Source organism: Chiloscyllium plagiosum, chromosome 1 (assembly GCF_004010195.1).
Source record: "Chiloscyllium plagiosum isolate BGI_BamShark_2017 chromosome 1, ASM401019v2, whole genome shotgun sequence".
Classification (NCBI taxonomy): domain Eukaryota; kingdom Metazoa; phylum Chordata; class Chondrichthyes; order Orectolobiformes; family Hemiscylliidae; genus Chiloscyllium; species Chiloscyllium plagiosum.
This window is the reverse complement of record NC_057710.1, coordinates 77,867,446-77,884,258: the sequence shown is the minus strand read 5'-3', so window position 1 is coordinate 77,884,258 and position 16,813 is coordinate 77,867,446. Positions and strand designations below refer to the sequence as shown.

The following is a 16,813-nucleotide window of genomic DNA, read 5'->3' as shown; positions in this document are numbered from 1 at the left end:
ACACCAGCCTCATTCCTGAAGAAGGGCTTATGCCCGAAACGTCGATTCTCCTGCTCCTTGGATGCCCCCTGGCCTGCTGTGTTTTTCCAGCACCACATTTTTCAACTCTGGTCTCTAGCATCTGCAGTCCTCACTTTCTCCTGAAGCAGCTGAGGGTCAGGAGACAGTCAAAAGTGTCAAAAAAAAAAGTCTGAAATTATTTTTGTGATGACAGCTTCTCTGGAGAACATGACAATAATAGTCATAGTATGAGATCCTTCAACCCACCATGTTATGCTGATCAACAGTCTTGTTTACTGCATTTGGTCTATCACCTATTATGCCCTGGTACAGAGCCACTTCCACCATAGATCCCATTCACTCAATTAAAATGGATCTGGCATCTTGCAGGTTTTGTACTATTTGCCTGATAGTCAAATTCTGCTCCAGCTTTCTCATCTTTCCTTTCAGTTTATTCGTTAGCATTGATGTTTTCATGTTGCCCTTTTAAGCAACCTTTTTTGATGCATGTCCCATTTGAAGTACATTGGCCAAATCTGTACATAGCACTCCAAGTGTGCTTTGCCAACATCTATGGATTTACACTTCACTGTTTTGGCTATGTACCCAGCATTCTGTGTGGGTTTTCCCACGTTATCTTGACACTGGAAATGATTAGCCCATTTTACATCCAGATCTGCAAGTCTTCCTGTTCTCTTTCGGTTCTCTTTGTGCAACTTTCTTTACCGCTTAATGTGCAATAATTCACATTTGTCAGTAACTAGTTTAATTTTCCTCTTAATATTCTGAATTTCATAAGTTATCTAAATCTTTATGCTAATTAACTACATCTGCTGCATGAATACTTCAGTTTTTATTGTTGTCAAAATACGCTGTTTACCGAGTTCTGGAATTGTAAGTTATGAGACAAACACAGACAATCAATGAAGGATTGCCTTTGCACGTACCTTTTGTTTGCCCAACAAGCTTAATTTTAGGAGCTGGAGACCTTTTCTGGAACAACTTATCTTGTGTGTTGCAGCAAAACTACAGCTTACAATGTATTACAGTGTAGACTCCTTACATTTTACTAACCTGTTGATGTAAGGATATGTTGCCTCTTGGAGAAACTTAAGCTTGAGTTAGTTTTAGGCATGTGTTGAAGTGAAATTTTTGCAGTTGACTTTAGAATAAAATAAACACGTGTAAACTGTTTTCATGTCTAAAGTTGAAGTCGATACAAAATAATGTTTTTCCAACAGACTGTAGAAATGGCTAAAATTGTAGATTAAGGAAGGGGGGGTGGTGGTTGGCTGTTCTGAAAAGTGTTTAACTTTATTCAACAAATGCCAGACAATCGAGGTTGAGTTAATCTTGGTTGCTTTTATTCACTCAAAGTTCAAATATTTTCAGTCACTGCAAGTTTTAGCAAGTTTAATTTAATTAGGCTTTTAAAAAGGGCATATTTTGTTTGTCTTTTCTACTGTAGGAGTGTGCTCTGGCGCTAAAGCAAGAATTTTTTTTCTATACACTAATCTTTATCATCGCTGTTTCCCAATATGGGCCTCTTCTGTTCTCAGGCATACAAATGCCTTATTTAGGTTTGTTTCTCTGGTATGTGAAGATAAAGAATTATTGCTGACCGATTCTGAATTGTTATGATATTAATTTTCAAATACTTGAATATTTGGATACAGTTGAATGGAATTGGGTTTAACTTTAACAAAGTTCTATTTGAAGTGTTTAAGTTGAATTTTAACTATCACATGTTTTTAAAGAATGATAGAACAATTGTATTTTATTTTGAAGAGGTGTCAAACGTAACCTGTGGCATTCTAGCTCTCATTAAAGACTTGATTTTGTAAATATTTAATCCAATAGTAAAATATAGCAACAGCTAAAATGGAGCCAGGCACAGGATGTGTTTCTGTACCCATTTTACTGCCTGGTGAAGATAACCTATGCAGCCTTTGTGATGGTGGGTTTCACAAAGCATTGGTCCTGTACATTTCAAATATGGCAAAAATCCAAACATACACTGGCTATGTTTTTTGATTTCATGACTTGTATGTTTGTGCAGCTGATGAAACAGAATACTTCAAGGGAAAAGATTATATTGGATGTTTGTATAGCGTAGTTTCTAATGGTAGCTCATTTGAAAGGAGGGAATAGTGCTATATTTTACCAGAATGTGTAGAACTGTTTTGACGAACAATGCATAAGTAGGCATCGAAAATGAGCTGCTTTTGATGTAGTGTAATATTAGCTTCTTGCATTGCTTTGGTATGTTTTACTACTAAAATGTGCTTCTCTGAACCATTAGAATGACAACAAGCTAAGAGCTTTTTAGTTAAATGGAGTATATCATCTTGTTTGGTGTAATAAATTTAAATACAATTTTTGTTTGGTACTGCGTATATGTGTAATGTAAATTTTCATGTGCTGTTTGGATATTTGTGTTAGGTTTTAGTTATTTCAAGTCTCTTTTCTATTTTTACTGAAGGAAATGTTTTGTGTGAGTTTACAATTACTCCGTATAACATTTGACATTTGTTGACTGTGGCAATAAGAAATCACAAAGTATGATAATTGCAGATACAACAAACTCACATTTTTGCATGGAAGAAACCGTGTTTGTGGATTGGTTAACATGTCTCGACAAAAACAGAAAATAAAGACTTATGTTTATGTAGTGTCATGCATGTTATCTGGATTTCCCAAAGCTGTTTACACCTGATGAAGTATCTTTTGAAGTGTAGTCATGTTTTATTGTAGACACCAAGAGGTTAACTTTCAAAAGCTTTACCTCTGCACTACTTCCCAAAATGGTTTTGATACATTCTAGTAAAATATCTTCCTCTTTTAGGAGGTTTTAAAAAGCAAAGATAGGGCAAGAAAATTTATGTCAAAAACTGAAAGCTGATTACTGTGCAAACTGAGAGATATGAAAAGTGCAGGAGTTTAATCAGAAAAGGAATTTGGGGAAGCAAAGTGGGCGGCACGGTGGCACAGTGGTTAGCACTGCTGCCTCACAGCGCCAGAGACCCGGGTTCAATTCCCGCCTCAGGCGACTGACAGGAGTTTAATCAGAAAAGGAATTTGGGGAAGCAAAGTCCGGATGCAAAAATGATTGATAATTTCAGATTTTCCTTAACTTTACTTATTTTGTAAATGTATTAGATAAGAAAAACTTGGATTTAAAAATCCCTTTTCATGATCATGTTGCATGTCAAAGCAGTATACAGCTAATAAAGTATTTTGAAATGTGGTCATTGTCATGATGTAGGAAATGTACAACTAAATTCTGTGCACCAAACTGCAAAAAATAGCAAGATGATAATGAGAAGCTTATCTGCTTTTGTAGTTTTTATTCCAGGATAAACATGGGTCAGGACATTGGGTAGATCTCCTCTAATAGGAGCAAATTAGATGAAGAGTCAGCTAGACTCAAAATGTTAGTTTGCTTTCTGTCCATGGATGCTGTCAGACCCACTCTGATCTCCAAATTTTTTTTTCAGGATAGATCTCCCCTATTCATTTTCAAAATGATGAGTTAATTTATACTAAGTGTCCATTTTTAAAAACAAAAGAGCAAGGTATTTCAGGAAAAAATGAGATATTGAATAGAATTGACGTATTGAGAGAAAAAAAAGTATTAAAGGGTTTAGCATGCTTAAAAATAGAGAAATTGCCAGGTCTCGATTAAATGCATTCCAGGCTTTTAAGGGAAACAAGTGAAGAAATGGTGGAATCTCCAACCATTTTCAATTGCTTTTTACTCAAGGCTTTAGTGCCTTGTCTTTTGTACTACGTGAAATTTAAACTTGAATGCAAGGAGCATGATTAAGAAGTTTGCAGATCTCATGAGCAATGGCTAAGTAAGTTTATAGGTTGCAAGAAGACAACAGTGGACTGGTCAAGTGTGTGGGAAATGGAAGGCATCCTGTTGAAATGTGAGACTATTATATAGAGGTCAAAGGAACTCAAATGCTAGGATAGTGAAAAATGTAGGTGAGCAGAAGGACCTAGGAATGTACTCCATATTTCCTTAATTGTGATAATAGTAATTAGGAAGGCATAAGTGATATTGGCTGTGGGATAGAATATAAGCAAAGGGAAGTTATGGCAGTTATGAATGTGTAGTTACACAACAGCTTCATGCATTACTAACCACTGTGCTATGGAAAGAAGTGATTGCACTCGAGTCCAATGGAGATTGGTCCGGACTGGAATTTTTTTGTTCTGAGAAACAGGCTGACATTTAAAGAGATTTTCTTTTTCAAACAAAAGATGCTTAGAGGAGATTTAATTGAGAGGGCGAAATAGAATGGGGAGGCCCTTTTCCATTAACACAGATCAGTAAGCAGGAGGCATAGGTCTGAAATACAGCAAACCTTTCATTAGTCAGCACCTATGGGTCAAGGAATGTCCTGGTTAATAAAATATTCTGGATAATCAAGAGGTACGCATATCCACAGTAAACAAACTGTGGCTAAGTGAAGCTTCAAGATATCAATGTCCCTCAAAATCTCTGTAAAAATGTCAGTATACTAACTAAATTCAATGTAAGTAATAGGAACATAATGCAGGAGATATAAGCATCATTCTTAGACATTATTTACAGCATAAATGCCTGGGCATTGTGGTGGATCACTGTATTTGAGTTAAAGTTTTGTTGGTTTATCAAGAGTGCTGGTTCATAAGGTGCCGGTTAAAATAAAAATTTGCTGTATTTGACACAAGAGTTCACGAGGAATCAAGGAAAAATTTTAAAAGGTGATTAGATCTGAAATTCTATGACAAAAGAGATGGTGCATGCAGAAAACCTCAGTCTTTTAACAAATACTTGGTATCCCACTTTGTATGAAAACATGACTTTGTTTTTAGGACCTTTTTCATTTAGCATCCACTTTTTAGGAATGCGAATGCTAAATGATGGAAAGCTGCACTTTATTTCAGAAATCTTCTGGTGCTAACACAGTCAAATTAATCTGAAACGTTAATGAGTCCGTAATTATGTATAATAGTATATGGTTGAGAATTTTTGCAGACAGTCTGAATTTATCATTGCATTTGCAGGGTTGATTACCACGACATCACGAAAACTAGACAGAGAGCAACAGGCAGAGCATATCCTTGAGGTGAGTTTCATTTGGCTTTAAAGATTTCTCTAAACATATACTATGAATGTTTGCTAAAATATTATTAATTTATATTTAAAGCTGTTTTCATATCTCTTCATTTTAATCTGGTGTGGTTTAAATATGGTTTTCAGATCTTTAGTTTTGAGCATTTTTTGTCATATTTAGTGCACAGAACTCCTAGACACATGATGTTAGGAAAGTACTTTAGCAGTTATTTAAGTGGAGGCTGCTCAAGAATAAATTAATAAAAGGGCAGTGAACATAGGTCCTAGTTCTGGTGTAGGATGCATTACTGAGAAATTCTGTTGACTTTTATCACCACAATACATCTGCCTTACATTGGTCTGCTGAAAATTTTTATAAATGAGATTTTGTGAAGGATGCTTTGTAAGGAATTTTGAAATAAAAGTGAGTAATCCCTGTTCAGAAGTTAGTACATGACCAATTTTTATCATTCTCACCTTTGCAGTACATTGGTAATTTTTAATCACTTCTGCATGACCTGAGTCATCTGACACTTGAGATAATTATGCAATGTGAATTTGATATCATGTGAACAGTTGATTGATCTCACAACTGTTTATAGATTATAGAGATGCAGTTGAAAATTTTGTATAATCCACGTAGATAATTGTCATCAAAATTCTAATTTAACTGTCAACTGGAACTTAAATTTCATATTATGTTCAACAAATATATTTGAGACTTGTAAGATTGTGAAAGTGTACTCACTTTTGATTTGATCAGTTATGTCATTGTTCAGTAGAGTTTTTAGCCTAGATTATTCGGAACTGGGAAATCAAGTGCACTTTTCTGGTGTGATGCCACAAGGGTGAAAGATATTTCTAAACCATTTAGCAGTGTATAACAACATCTTATGAAAAGGAGATTTTTTTTCAGCACCTCTGGTTACACTTCCTAAGAACTTGTCCAAGCTTCATCCAGATGAGGTTTAATGTTTCTTTCAAAATAGTGCAACATAGTGTGCTGAGTGTTTTAGATACCTTGTATTCGGTTACCATGAATATGAAATAAAACAAATATGGGAAATAAACTGTCCTTGAGAAACTGCATTCTGCATTTGTTTCTGTAATTGCCAGATATTTTCCAAAGCGATACATCAGATCGCTTAGTCTGAACGTTCTCTCAATGGAGTATTCACTTGGTCATCAAATACCATGCATTCTGCATTATTTAATTGGAAAAGAAAGGAATAGAATCAAAAGTTTGCCTCATCTTCCCATTTGAAGAAATTATTTTTATTAAACCAAATGCTGTTATAAATATCTGATGTATTTCTAGCTTGCTGCCTTTGGCATAGAGATTATTCCCTGCACCTAGTTTGCAGTGGCAGACCATTTTAGCAATGTGCTACATAAACTATATTCACCACAAAACCTATTTTACGTTCCAGGTTTGCAATGAGTTACCTCAGCTTGACCAAGGCATTGTTTGAGGCTTAGCCTTTTTTTCTTCTTGGGCAGTCTCTCTGCATTGAGCATGCGTTAATTCTACTCTAGTAAACTGAATTGTATGTGTATTGGATTTATCAGCCAAATCTGCAGAGTCTATCCCATTAATGTCAGATAATGCTCGGATATATCAATTTGTTTTTGGGGAGCTTAAGCTCTCTCTCCAAAGCTTTGACTTTGTTTCTGCTTGTTTGCAACAAAGTTTCTCTTCAGTTTTTGATGCTTTCCTGAACAATTTTTGTTCCATTTCAGTTGGTCAGAAGCCAGGTTCTCCCATAAGTTGACAGGTGTGTTTGACCTCTTCAGGAATGCTTTGGGAATATTGTTTAAACATTTTCCATTTTTCTGTTGGAACTGTTGTGCTATAAGTTCTGAGTAATGCAACTGGAATCTAATGTTGAGAGTATATGGCTGGAAAAGCACAGCAGGTCAGGCAGCATCCGAGGAGCAGGAGAATCAAAGTTTCGGACATACTCCCTTCATCAGGAGTCAAGTGTCAGCCAGAAGAATGACCTGTAGTGCAAAGTGGAGCTGCTTTTGAGTATTTGCCACTTCAGTCCTAGGCTTGAGAGAGGATATTGCTTTTGGACTGCCTATTTTGCCAGCAGACTTAGAGGCTTTCCAAAGGCACTGGTGGTGGTTCTACAGTGTTTTGAGGTGCCTCCTGTAGATCATCTAAGTATTAAAGCATATTGGCAGGGGTTCACTACTGTTTTATAAACCTTTTTGTGAACTGCCCCTCTCTCTCTCTCTCTCTCTCTCTCTCTCTCTCTCTCTCTCTCTCTCTCTTTCTCTTTCTCTCGCATGCTCTCTTTTATGGGGTACAGGTATAGCTGGCAAGTTGATCATTTATTAGTCATCCCTATTTGCCCTTGATGTAAGTGTCTTGCAAGGCCATTTCTGAAGGCAGTTAAGAGTCAACCACATAAGTGTGTAGCTGTGTATCTTGAGTCACATGTAGGCCAGACCAGATAAGGCCAGGCCACATAGCACTTTATAGATGAAGATGAGGCTTAGCAATCCAAAATTAGGATGTGGGACAAATAGCTCATTTTTACTTTGATCCCTGTTCAGTAACTCATTGAATGGTAATTTGCTGAAAACAAATTTGGAGTCAATGGAAATAAAAACGGAAACTGCTGGAAAAAACTTATCCGTGGAGCGAAAGCACAGTTAATATTTCAGGTCCAGTGACCCCCCTCCCAGCCTTCAAAAAATAGGTTGATCTCTCAGCATGTTTGAGCGCACTAGCTGATTTTACTCCTCTGACTGGCTGATTGAAAACTCTGTGGAGATTGCCAAAGGATATAGATCACTTGGAGGCATTGATAGAAAAATGGTAGATGGAGTTTAATCTGGACAAATGTGAGGTGATGCACTTTGGAGGGTCAATGTACAAGTGGCAATTATACAGTGAATGGCAGAATTTTGATGTGCAGAGGGATCTGAGTATGCAGGTCCATGGATTACTGAAGGTGACAGCACAGGTAGATAAGTTAGTTAAAAAAACAAGGCTAATGGCATGCTTGCCTTCATTGGAAGGAGCATTTGTTATGAGGATAGACAAATTTAACTGTAGCTTTATGGAATTTTAGTTAAGCCACACTTGGAATATTGCACAAAGTTCTCACTGCCACATTAGCAAAAAGATGTGGATATTTTGGAGAGGATACAGAAAAGGTTTGCTAGCATGTTGCCTGGTTACAAGGGATTTTAGCGATGAAGAAAGGTTGTCAAAACTGGGTTTGTTTTCACTGGAATGCAGGAGGTTGAAGGACAACCTAACAGACTTTTATAAGATTGTGAATGGCATGGATAGAGTGGAAAGTATGAGGCTTTTACCCTGGGTCGACGGGTCAATTACTAGGGGACACAGGTTCAAGGTGCGAGCAGGGATGTTCAATAGCGATGTGTGGGGCAAGATTTTCACCAACGGTGGTGATTGCCTGGAAGGTGCTGTCAGAGGAGGTGGTGGAAACAGACACAATAGACAATAGGTGTAGGAGTAGGCCATTCCGCCCTTCTAGCCAGCACGACCATTCATTATGATCATGGCTGATCATCCACAATCCGTATCCTGTTCCTACCTTATCCCCATAACCATTGATTCCACTATCATTAAAAGCTCTATCCATCTCTTTCTTGAAAGTATCCAGAGACTTGGCCTCCACTGCCTCCTGGGCCAGAGCATTCCATATACCCATCACTCTCTGGATGAAGAGGTTTCACCTGAACTGTTCTAAATGGCCTACCCCTTATAATTAAACTGTGTCTGGACTCACCCATCAAGGGAAGCATGCTTCCTGCCTCCAGAGTGTCCAATCCTTTAACAATCTTATATGTCTCAATCAGATCCTCTCTCATCCTTCTAAACTCAAGTGTATACAAGCCTAGTCGCTCCAATCTTTCAACATATGATAGTCCCATCATTTGGGGCATTAACCTCATGAGCTTACGCTGCACTCCCTCAATAGCTAGAATGTCCTTCCTCAAATTTGGAGACCAAAACTGCACATACTATTCCAGGTGTGGTCTCACCAGGGCCCTGTACAGCTGCAGAAGGACCTCTTTGCTCCTACACTCAATTCAGCTTATTATGAAGACCAGTATGCCATTAGCTTTCTTCACTGCCTGCTGTACCTGCATGCTTGCTTTCATTGACTGATGTACAAGAACACCTAGATCTCATTGTACTTCCCCTTTACCTAACTAGACTCCATTTAGATAGTAATCTACCTTCCTATTCTTGTCACCAAAGTGGATAACCATGCATTTATCCAGATTAAACTGCATCTGCCATGCATCCGTCCACTCACCTAGCCTGTCCAAGTCACCCTGTATTCTCATAACACCTTCCTCATATTTCACCCTGCCACCCAGCTTTGTGTTATCAGCAAATTTGCTAATATTACTTTGAATGCCTTCATCTATATTATTAATGTTTATTGTAAACAGCTGCGGTCCCAGCACTGAACCTTGTGGTACTCCACTGCTCACTGCCTGCCATTCTGAAAGGGACCCATTTATCACTACTCTTTGTTTCCTGTCAGCCAGCCAATTTTCAATCCGTCAGTATTTTGCCCCCAAACCATGTGCCCTAATTTTGCTCACTAATCTCCTACGTGGAACTTTATCAAAGGCTTTCTGAAAGTCCAGGTACACTACATCCATGGCTCTCCCTTGTCCACCTTCATAGTTACATCCTCAAAAAATTCCAGAAGATTAGTCAAGCACGATTTCCCCTTCGTAAATCCATGCTGACTCTGACCTATCCTGTTATTGCTTTCCAAATGAGTTGTAATTTCATCTTTTATTATTGACTCCATCATCTTTCCCACCACTGACCTCAACCTAACCGATCTATAATTCCCTGTTTTCTCTTTCCCTCCTTTCTTGAAAAGAAGGGACAACATTAGCCACCCTCCAATCCGCAGGAACTGATCTTGAATCGATAGAACATTAGTAATCATTTTCCAATGTGTCCACGATTTCTGGAGTTACCTCCGAAAGTACCCTGGGATGCAGACCATCAGGTCCCGGGGACTTATCAGCCTTCAGACTAACAGTCTATCTGACACTTCTGATTCTCTCTTCTCCCTCTTAAATTGCAGATTAAAAGTTATCATATTATGGTCACTACCTCCTAATGACTCCTTTACTTCGAGGTCCCTGGTCAAATCTGGTTCGTTGCACAACGCCAGCTCCAGAATTGCCTTCTCCCTGGTAGGCTCCAGTACAAGCTGCTCTAATAAACCATCTCCGAGGCACTCCACAAACTCCTTCTCTTGGGGTCCAGTATCATCCTGATTCTCTGTCTGCCTGCATGCTGAAATCCTTCATAACAACTGTCGTATTACCTTTGCAACAGGCCAAGTTCAACTCATTATTCAACTTACACCCTACATCCAGACTACTGTTTGGGGGCCTGTAAATAACTCCCATTAGGGTATTTCTACCCTTAGAATTTCTCAGCTCTATCCATACTGACTACATCGGATTCCATGTTCCCCTCTCGCAAGGGACTGAATATCATTCCTCACCAGCAGGGCCACCCCACCTCCTCTACCCATCAGTCTGTCCTTTTGATAGCACGTATATCCTTGAAAATTCATTTCCCAGGCTCTCTCCATTTGAAACTACGTCTCAGTTATCCCCTCAGCATCATACCTGCCAAATTCCACTGAGCCTCAAACTTATCCACCTTATTTCTTGTGCTTCATGCATTCATATATTATAATTTTAGTTTGTTACGCTCTCACCCTTCTTATCAATCCCTATTTCACTTGGCCAAATTGTGTGATCCCTTCTTGAGTTTTCTGCTCCATTGATTCTGTTGTCTTTCTTAATGTCTCTTATTCTCACTTTCTCTTTAACGTCCTCCTTGAATTTCCAGTTTGTTCCCTCCCCGTCACTACTGAGTTTAAACACACCTGTGTTGCAGTGGCAAATCTGCCTGCGTGCAGAATTGCTGGTCCCCCACCTATTAAGGTGCAACCCGTCCCTCTCGTATAATTTATCCTTACTGCAAAACATACCCCAGTGATCCAAGAATTTAAATCCTTGCTTCCTGCACCAGTTCCTCAGCCACACATTCAACTCTATTAACTACCTGTTCCTGCCCTCTCCAGCCTGAGGAACTGGAAGTAAACTGGAGATAACCACCCTGAAGTCCTGCTTTTCAGCCGCCTTCTGAGTCTCTTAAGTCCCGCTGTAGAATGTCCCTCCTCCTCTTCCCGACATCATTTGTGCCGACATGCACCACTACCTCTGGCTGTTCGTCCTTGAGGATTCCCTGCACTCTGTTGGTGACGTCCTGGATCCTGGCACCAGGAAGGCAACGCACCATCCTCAAATCCCCCTGTTGCCACAGAAGCACCTTTCAGTCCCCCTCACTATGGAGTCTCCTATTACCACGGCTCTGCATGATGTCTGACTCCTCAGCTCTGCCTCCACGTTAATTTTTGATTGGCAGACCTGACCACCTTTCGGACTGGCAGTGTCGTCTGTCTCGACAGTTTCCAAGAGAGTCAACCTGTTCACTAGGTACTTGTTTCACCCTGCCCCCGCTCCGGTCTCTTGTACTGGAATTATCTCTTGCTTGCTCATCATCATCATCTCCCTTCTGGTATGCTCAATGTAATGACCTCACTGAAGGTCCTATCCAGAAAATTCTCATTGTCTCGGATGAGCCTGAGGTCATCTAGTTCTTTCTTCAGTGCTGCAACATGCTCCTTCAGAAGCTGAATGTGTACACACTTGCAACAGCTATAGGAGACAGAGACAACGTCATTGTCCTTGATCTCCCACGTCATGAATGCAGCGCACTGAATCGGCGTGGCAGTCATGTCTTCACCCTCTTCAAACTGTGGCATAATCTCCTGAACACACCTACTTAAATAGCACTCACAAATCTTCCCAACAGACTCTGTGCTCTGACTTCACTTCCAACCAACCCCCATTGCTATCTGCTGCAAAAAAAAAGTAGCAGCATTCAAGAAGCTAAATTCCAGCATCCCCACAGCCTCAGGAATTTTTTTTAAGAAAATGGGACTAAATTAGTTTAGGTCGGTATGGATGAATTGGACCGAAGGGTCTGTTTCTGTGCTATGCATCTCTGACTCTCGGACTCGAAATGGACAGATACATGAATTGGAAGGGAATAGAGAGATCCGGAAGTGTATGCGAAGACCGTATGGAAAGGCAAAATGTGCCAGCACAGGCTCGGAGGACCGAAGGGCCTGTGCCTGTGCCGTCTTGTTTTTTTTGTTCTCTTTGTTGTTGTTTGTACACTTTATGCTGGATTTTTGGTTTGGAGATGAGGAACGGGACAGGTCTGTTTTGTGCCAAGTGGAAAACTAACTTAACTTTCCATTGTCCCATGGTTTTAATTGATATGGACACTAGTTTTGTCTTTGATTAAAGGTAGTTGGGAGAGATTGGAGGTCGGTTTCTGGCACCCAAGGCAGCCATTACTGAGGCTGATCGCTGCCCTGAGAGAGTAAGTCCATATCTAAGTGACTTGGCACCATGAAGAGGAGGAGGGGACATCTCTTCCTCAAGATTGATAGGTGGGGGATCCTGTCACATGTAGGAAGCACTCTCCCTTTTCAGTGTCATTTCCCAATTGCCTCAAATTCTTCCTGTCTGTCTTACTTTGTCTTCTGCTGTTCTTCCTAATGAGATATATTCAGGCTTCACCATCCTCAGGACCCACACTTGCTCGGAAGGTTATGTTATGGAGAATAAAGCAGACTCCCACAGTAATGGAAATTGAAGTTATTCTAAAGTGCCGACTGACTCATCCAGTGCTGGCACTAATGTGCTCTGAACTTGCATTGCTGTATTAGTTGTGAATTTATAGCATTGTCCAGTGTTGGTAAAGTGATTGCATGTGTCACTTGGGTACATCATTGTGCACTGTATAATTTTCAGGCCTGTTTGTCTCTGTCTGCCAATGCTGCACACAAGCTGGTATCTCCTTCTCCTTCAGGCCTCTTGTGTCCCCCCCTTCCTCCTGATGTCTGATAACCTGTACTTTCAATGAAAACTGCTGCTTCACATCAGTAATGGTCTTGATCTCCAAGTGCAGAACTCAATTCTGCCTGGAGTCTTCCCAGTGCTTGGGCAGCGTCTAAACTGTTGTGCCTGTTGTGTCAATGCGCAGGTAATGCCAGGAAGATTGCAAACCCTTAAATGTGTAAAGTTCTTAATACAGATTCCTTGCCTGACCCATGATGGACTGTTGCAAAGCAGTAAAGATATTTAAGTTACAAAAAACATTTTTACTTGTCTGTTTGAACTCTTCCTACCTCTTTTATTTTATCCAGGCATGTACTTACCTCCATGCAGCTAGTCTAACAGAGTTGCTAAATTCCAACACTCCCACAACCTCACAAATGTTTTAAGAAAATGGGACTAGATTAGGATATCTGGTCGGAATGGATGAGTTGGACTGAAGGGTCTGTTTCTGTGCTGCTCATCGCTGACTCTAGGACTTGAAATGGGCTGTTAGTCGCCACTAACTGATCTTAATTACTGTCAGAGGCCAGTGCTCTGTCCCAGATTTACTTGTCCACGATGGTTCTAGCTTGCTGTGCGATAGAAAAATCCAGTTCTTTGGACTTTTGTAACATGAGCATTGAGATGAGACTTCTGAAAACACTTCTTAAAGTTTGTCCATGTCAGAGTAGATGCGGTATTGGAATGGGAGAAGACCCGTTTGATTTTAAGTGGTAAATGTTTGCTATCTGATGTATTGCTTTTCATTGAGAAGGCTCGTATTTTGTTAGCAGAAATCTCTACGACAAGCAGTAGCATTGTTAAACACTGGAGTTCATTCCAGTAATTTGTGGTAACTTCACAATATGTTGATCCTGGGCACTGAGTTTGACTTGGCTGCTCTGATTGTTCAGGTGAACACCTACAATGTTAGGAAACATTGTGATTCTGATCTCCATTGTACTTTTCTAATTATCCATTTAAGAATGAAATGAATGAGTGAACTGATTTGGGGTGCCCTATAAAATGTGCTTGATGAGACACATTAATTTACCTATTGCAGCTTGTATTCTTTGGCTTTGATCAAGCTTCCATGTGTGAAGGTCATTCATTACTCCATAATAGGACAAATAACCCAGTGATAGGTCAGAATATTGCTTTCAGGTTAGTTTCTTTTGGAATGTACAATTTAGACATATTCATCAAGTTTTATTTATTGGGGGCTGACATTTTAATAAATGCAGAGTCATTTAAATGTTTTTAAGACTTGACAAATGAGGGGAAGTGATGCCTTAGTGGTATTATCGCTGGACTGTTAATCCAGGGATTCAGGTAATGTTCTGGGGACCTGGGTTCGAATCCTGGCATGGTAGATGGTGGAATTTTCATTCAATAAATATCTGGAATTAAGAGTCTAATGATGACTGTGGATCCATTGTTGATTGTCGTAAAAACCCATCCGGTTCACCAATGTCTTTCAGGGAAGGAAGCTGCCATCTTTACCTGGTCTGATCTGCATGTGACTCCAGACCCGTAGCAATGTGGTTGACTCTTAACTGCCCTCTGTGCAATTAGGGATGGACAATAAATGCTGCCTAGCCAGCAACTCCTTCATCCCATGAATGAATAAATAAAAAATTTACATGTCTTTAGGTAAGACATTTCAAGACATTAGATTAGAGTGATGCTGGAAAATCACAGTAGTTCAGGCAGCATCTGAGGAGCAGTAAAATCGACGTTTCGGGCAAAAGCCTTTCGTCAGGAATACAGGCAGAGAGCCTGTATTCCTGATGAAGGGCTTTTGCCCAAAACGTCGATTTTACTGCTCCTCGGATGCTGCCTGAACTGCTGTGCTTTTCCAACACCACTCTAATCTAGACTCTGGTTTCCAGCATCTGCAGTCATTGTTTTTACCTATTTCAAGATATTAGTTTTGTATTGGAGAAGTGTCTTCCTCAAAATGCTTTGCTGTGTCTCAAGTTCATCAAACTGTCATTATGGAAATCATAGGATCTCTACAGTGTCAAAGCGGTAGGCTATTCACTCCATTGAGTCCACGCCAACTCTCTGAGGAGCGTCCCATCCAGAACTGATACCTATGTCTGTGACCCTGAATTTCCCATGGCTACTCCACGTAACCTGCATATCTTTGGATTGTGGGAGGAATCGAGAGCACACAGAGGAAATCCAAGTAGACAAACCCCACACGCAGTTACCCAAGGCTGGAATTGAACCCAGGCCCCTAGCGCTGTGAGATAACAGGGCTAACCAGTGAGCCACCGTGCCACCCCTCTATTCCTTTATAGGACAGTTAATTAAGTAGTAAAGTTAGATTACGTGGAAGTCAGGGTGAAATTGTTAATGGGAAATAAAAATTGGCTTGATGGTAGGAGACAGAGGATGGTGGTGGAGAGTTGTTTTTTAGACCAGACCTTTGCGACCAGTGGCATTGCACAGGGATCGATATTGGTCCACTTTTGGTTGTTATTCATAGAAACAGTTTCAATGAGAAAATCAGAGGTATGGTTAGTAAGTTTGCAAATGACACCAAACTTGGTAGTATAGTGCTGAAAATGTGTTGCTGGAAAAGCGCAGCAGGTCAGACAGCATCCAGGGAACAGGAGAATCGACATTTTGAGCATAAGCCCTTCTTTCCAGCAACACATTTCCAGCTCTGATCTCCAGCATCTGCAGACCTCACTTTCTCCTCCAGTTAATTAAATAAGGCCAAGTCACTCACCCTGCCATCAAGTTTCTATGTATCTATGTTTTCTAGCATATAGTTTCTCTGTAAGACTTAATGATATTTATGCTGCCTTCAACCACAACCACACTGCAACTCCTCCTTTCGGAGTACATTCTAGGGTTGTGACTGATTCGTGGGAAATTCTGGTTATAAATCAACAGAAGAATTCAGTGGTGAATACATTCCTCCCAATACTGGCTTCTCTGTAGGAGTGTTCATTGGCTGGAGCCAGGATTTTCATCCCAACACTTGGGGTGTAGCTCCGCCTCCAGAAAACACTGGCTAATTTGATTGGTTGGCAGCTTGGTAGTCCCAACCATGCAATGACCAGGACTGAAACTACAAGCATAGAGTCAGAAAGGTACAACATGGAAACAGATCCTTCTCTCAACTCCTCCGCGCCGACCAGATATCCTATATAAATTTAGTCCCATTTGCCAGCATTTGGCCCATATCCCTCTAAACGCTTTCTATACATTTACCCTTCCAGATGCCTTTTGAATGTTGTAATTGTACCAGCCTCCACCACTTCCTTTGGCAGCTCAGTCCATGCACGCACCACCCTCTGTATGGAAAAAGTTGCCCCTTAGGCATTTTTATATCTCTCCCCTCTCACCTTAAATGTGCCCCATATTCTAATTCCTCAAGCTCAAGATTAGACAAGGGCAGACAGTTTATTGACAAGGTGATGCGAGACCTGGAAAAGTTGGAGGTATTTGGAACAGCCAAGGTGGAAGGGAATAGGTTTCTGGTGAGGTTGCACTCAAATGGCACAAACCTTATTTGCTGTAGTGAGGGTGTGCTGAAACATTGACTCCATTCATTTGTGCAGTTGCTTTGAAATGGATTTTGTAAGGAATTGAAGTGGCTAAAATTACAATTGTAAAGGCACCCATACTGACTAGCTCTTTGTCAAGTTTGTCATCTTTGTTGCCGGTTGATTGTGGATTATATTTTAATTATCTTCTACTATT

The 16,813-nt window shown here is 40.2% G+C and overlaps 1 protein-coding gene across 7 annotated transcripts in view; it reads left to right on the top strand.

The window, feature by feature from the left end:
• fat1a (FAT atypical cadherin 1a) overlaps positions 1-16,813 on the top strand; it is a 207,104-nt gene that overhangs the window by 93,649 nt on the left and 96,642 nt on the right. For all 7 annotated transcript variants that reach the window (XM_043689861.1, XM_043689872.1, XM_043689853.1 and 4 more), the window contains exon 4: positions 5,059-5,120. In XM_043689861.1, the coding sequence (XP_043545796.1) occupies positions 5,059-5,120 (62 nt within the window). The remainder of the gene's footprint in view (positions 1-5,058; positions 5,121-16,813) is intronic.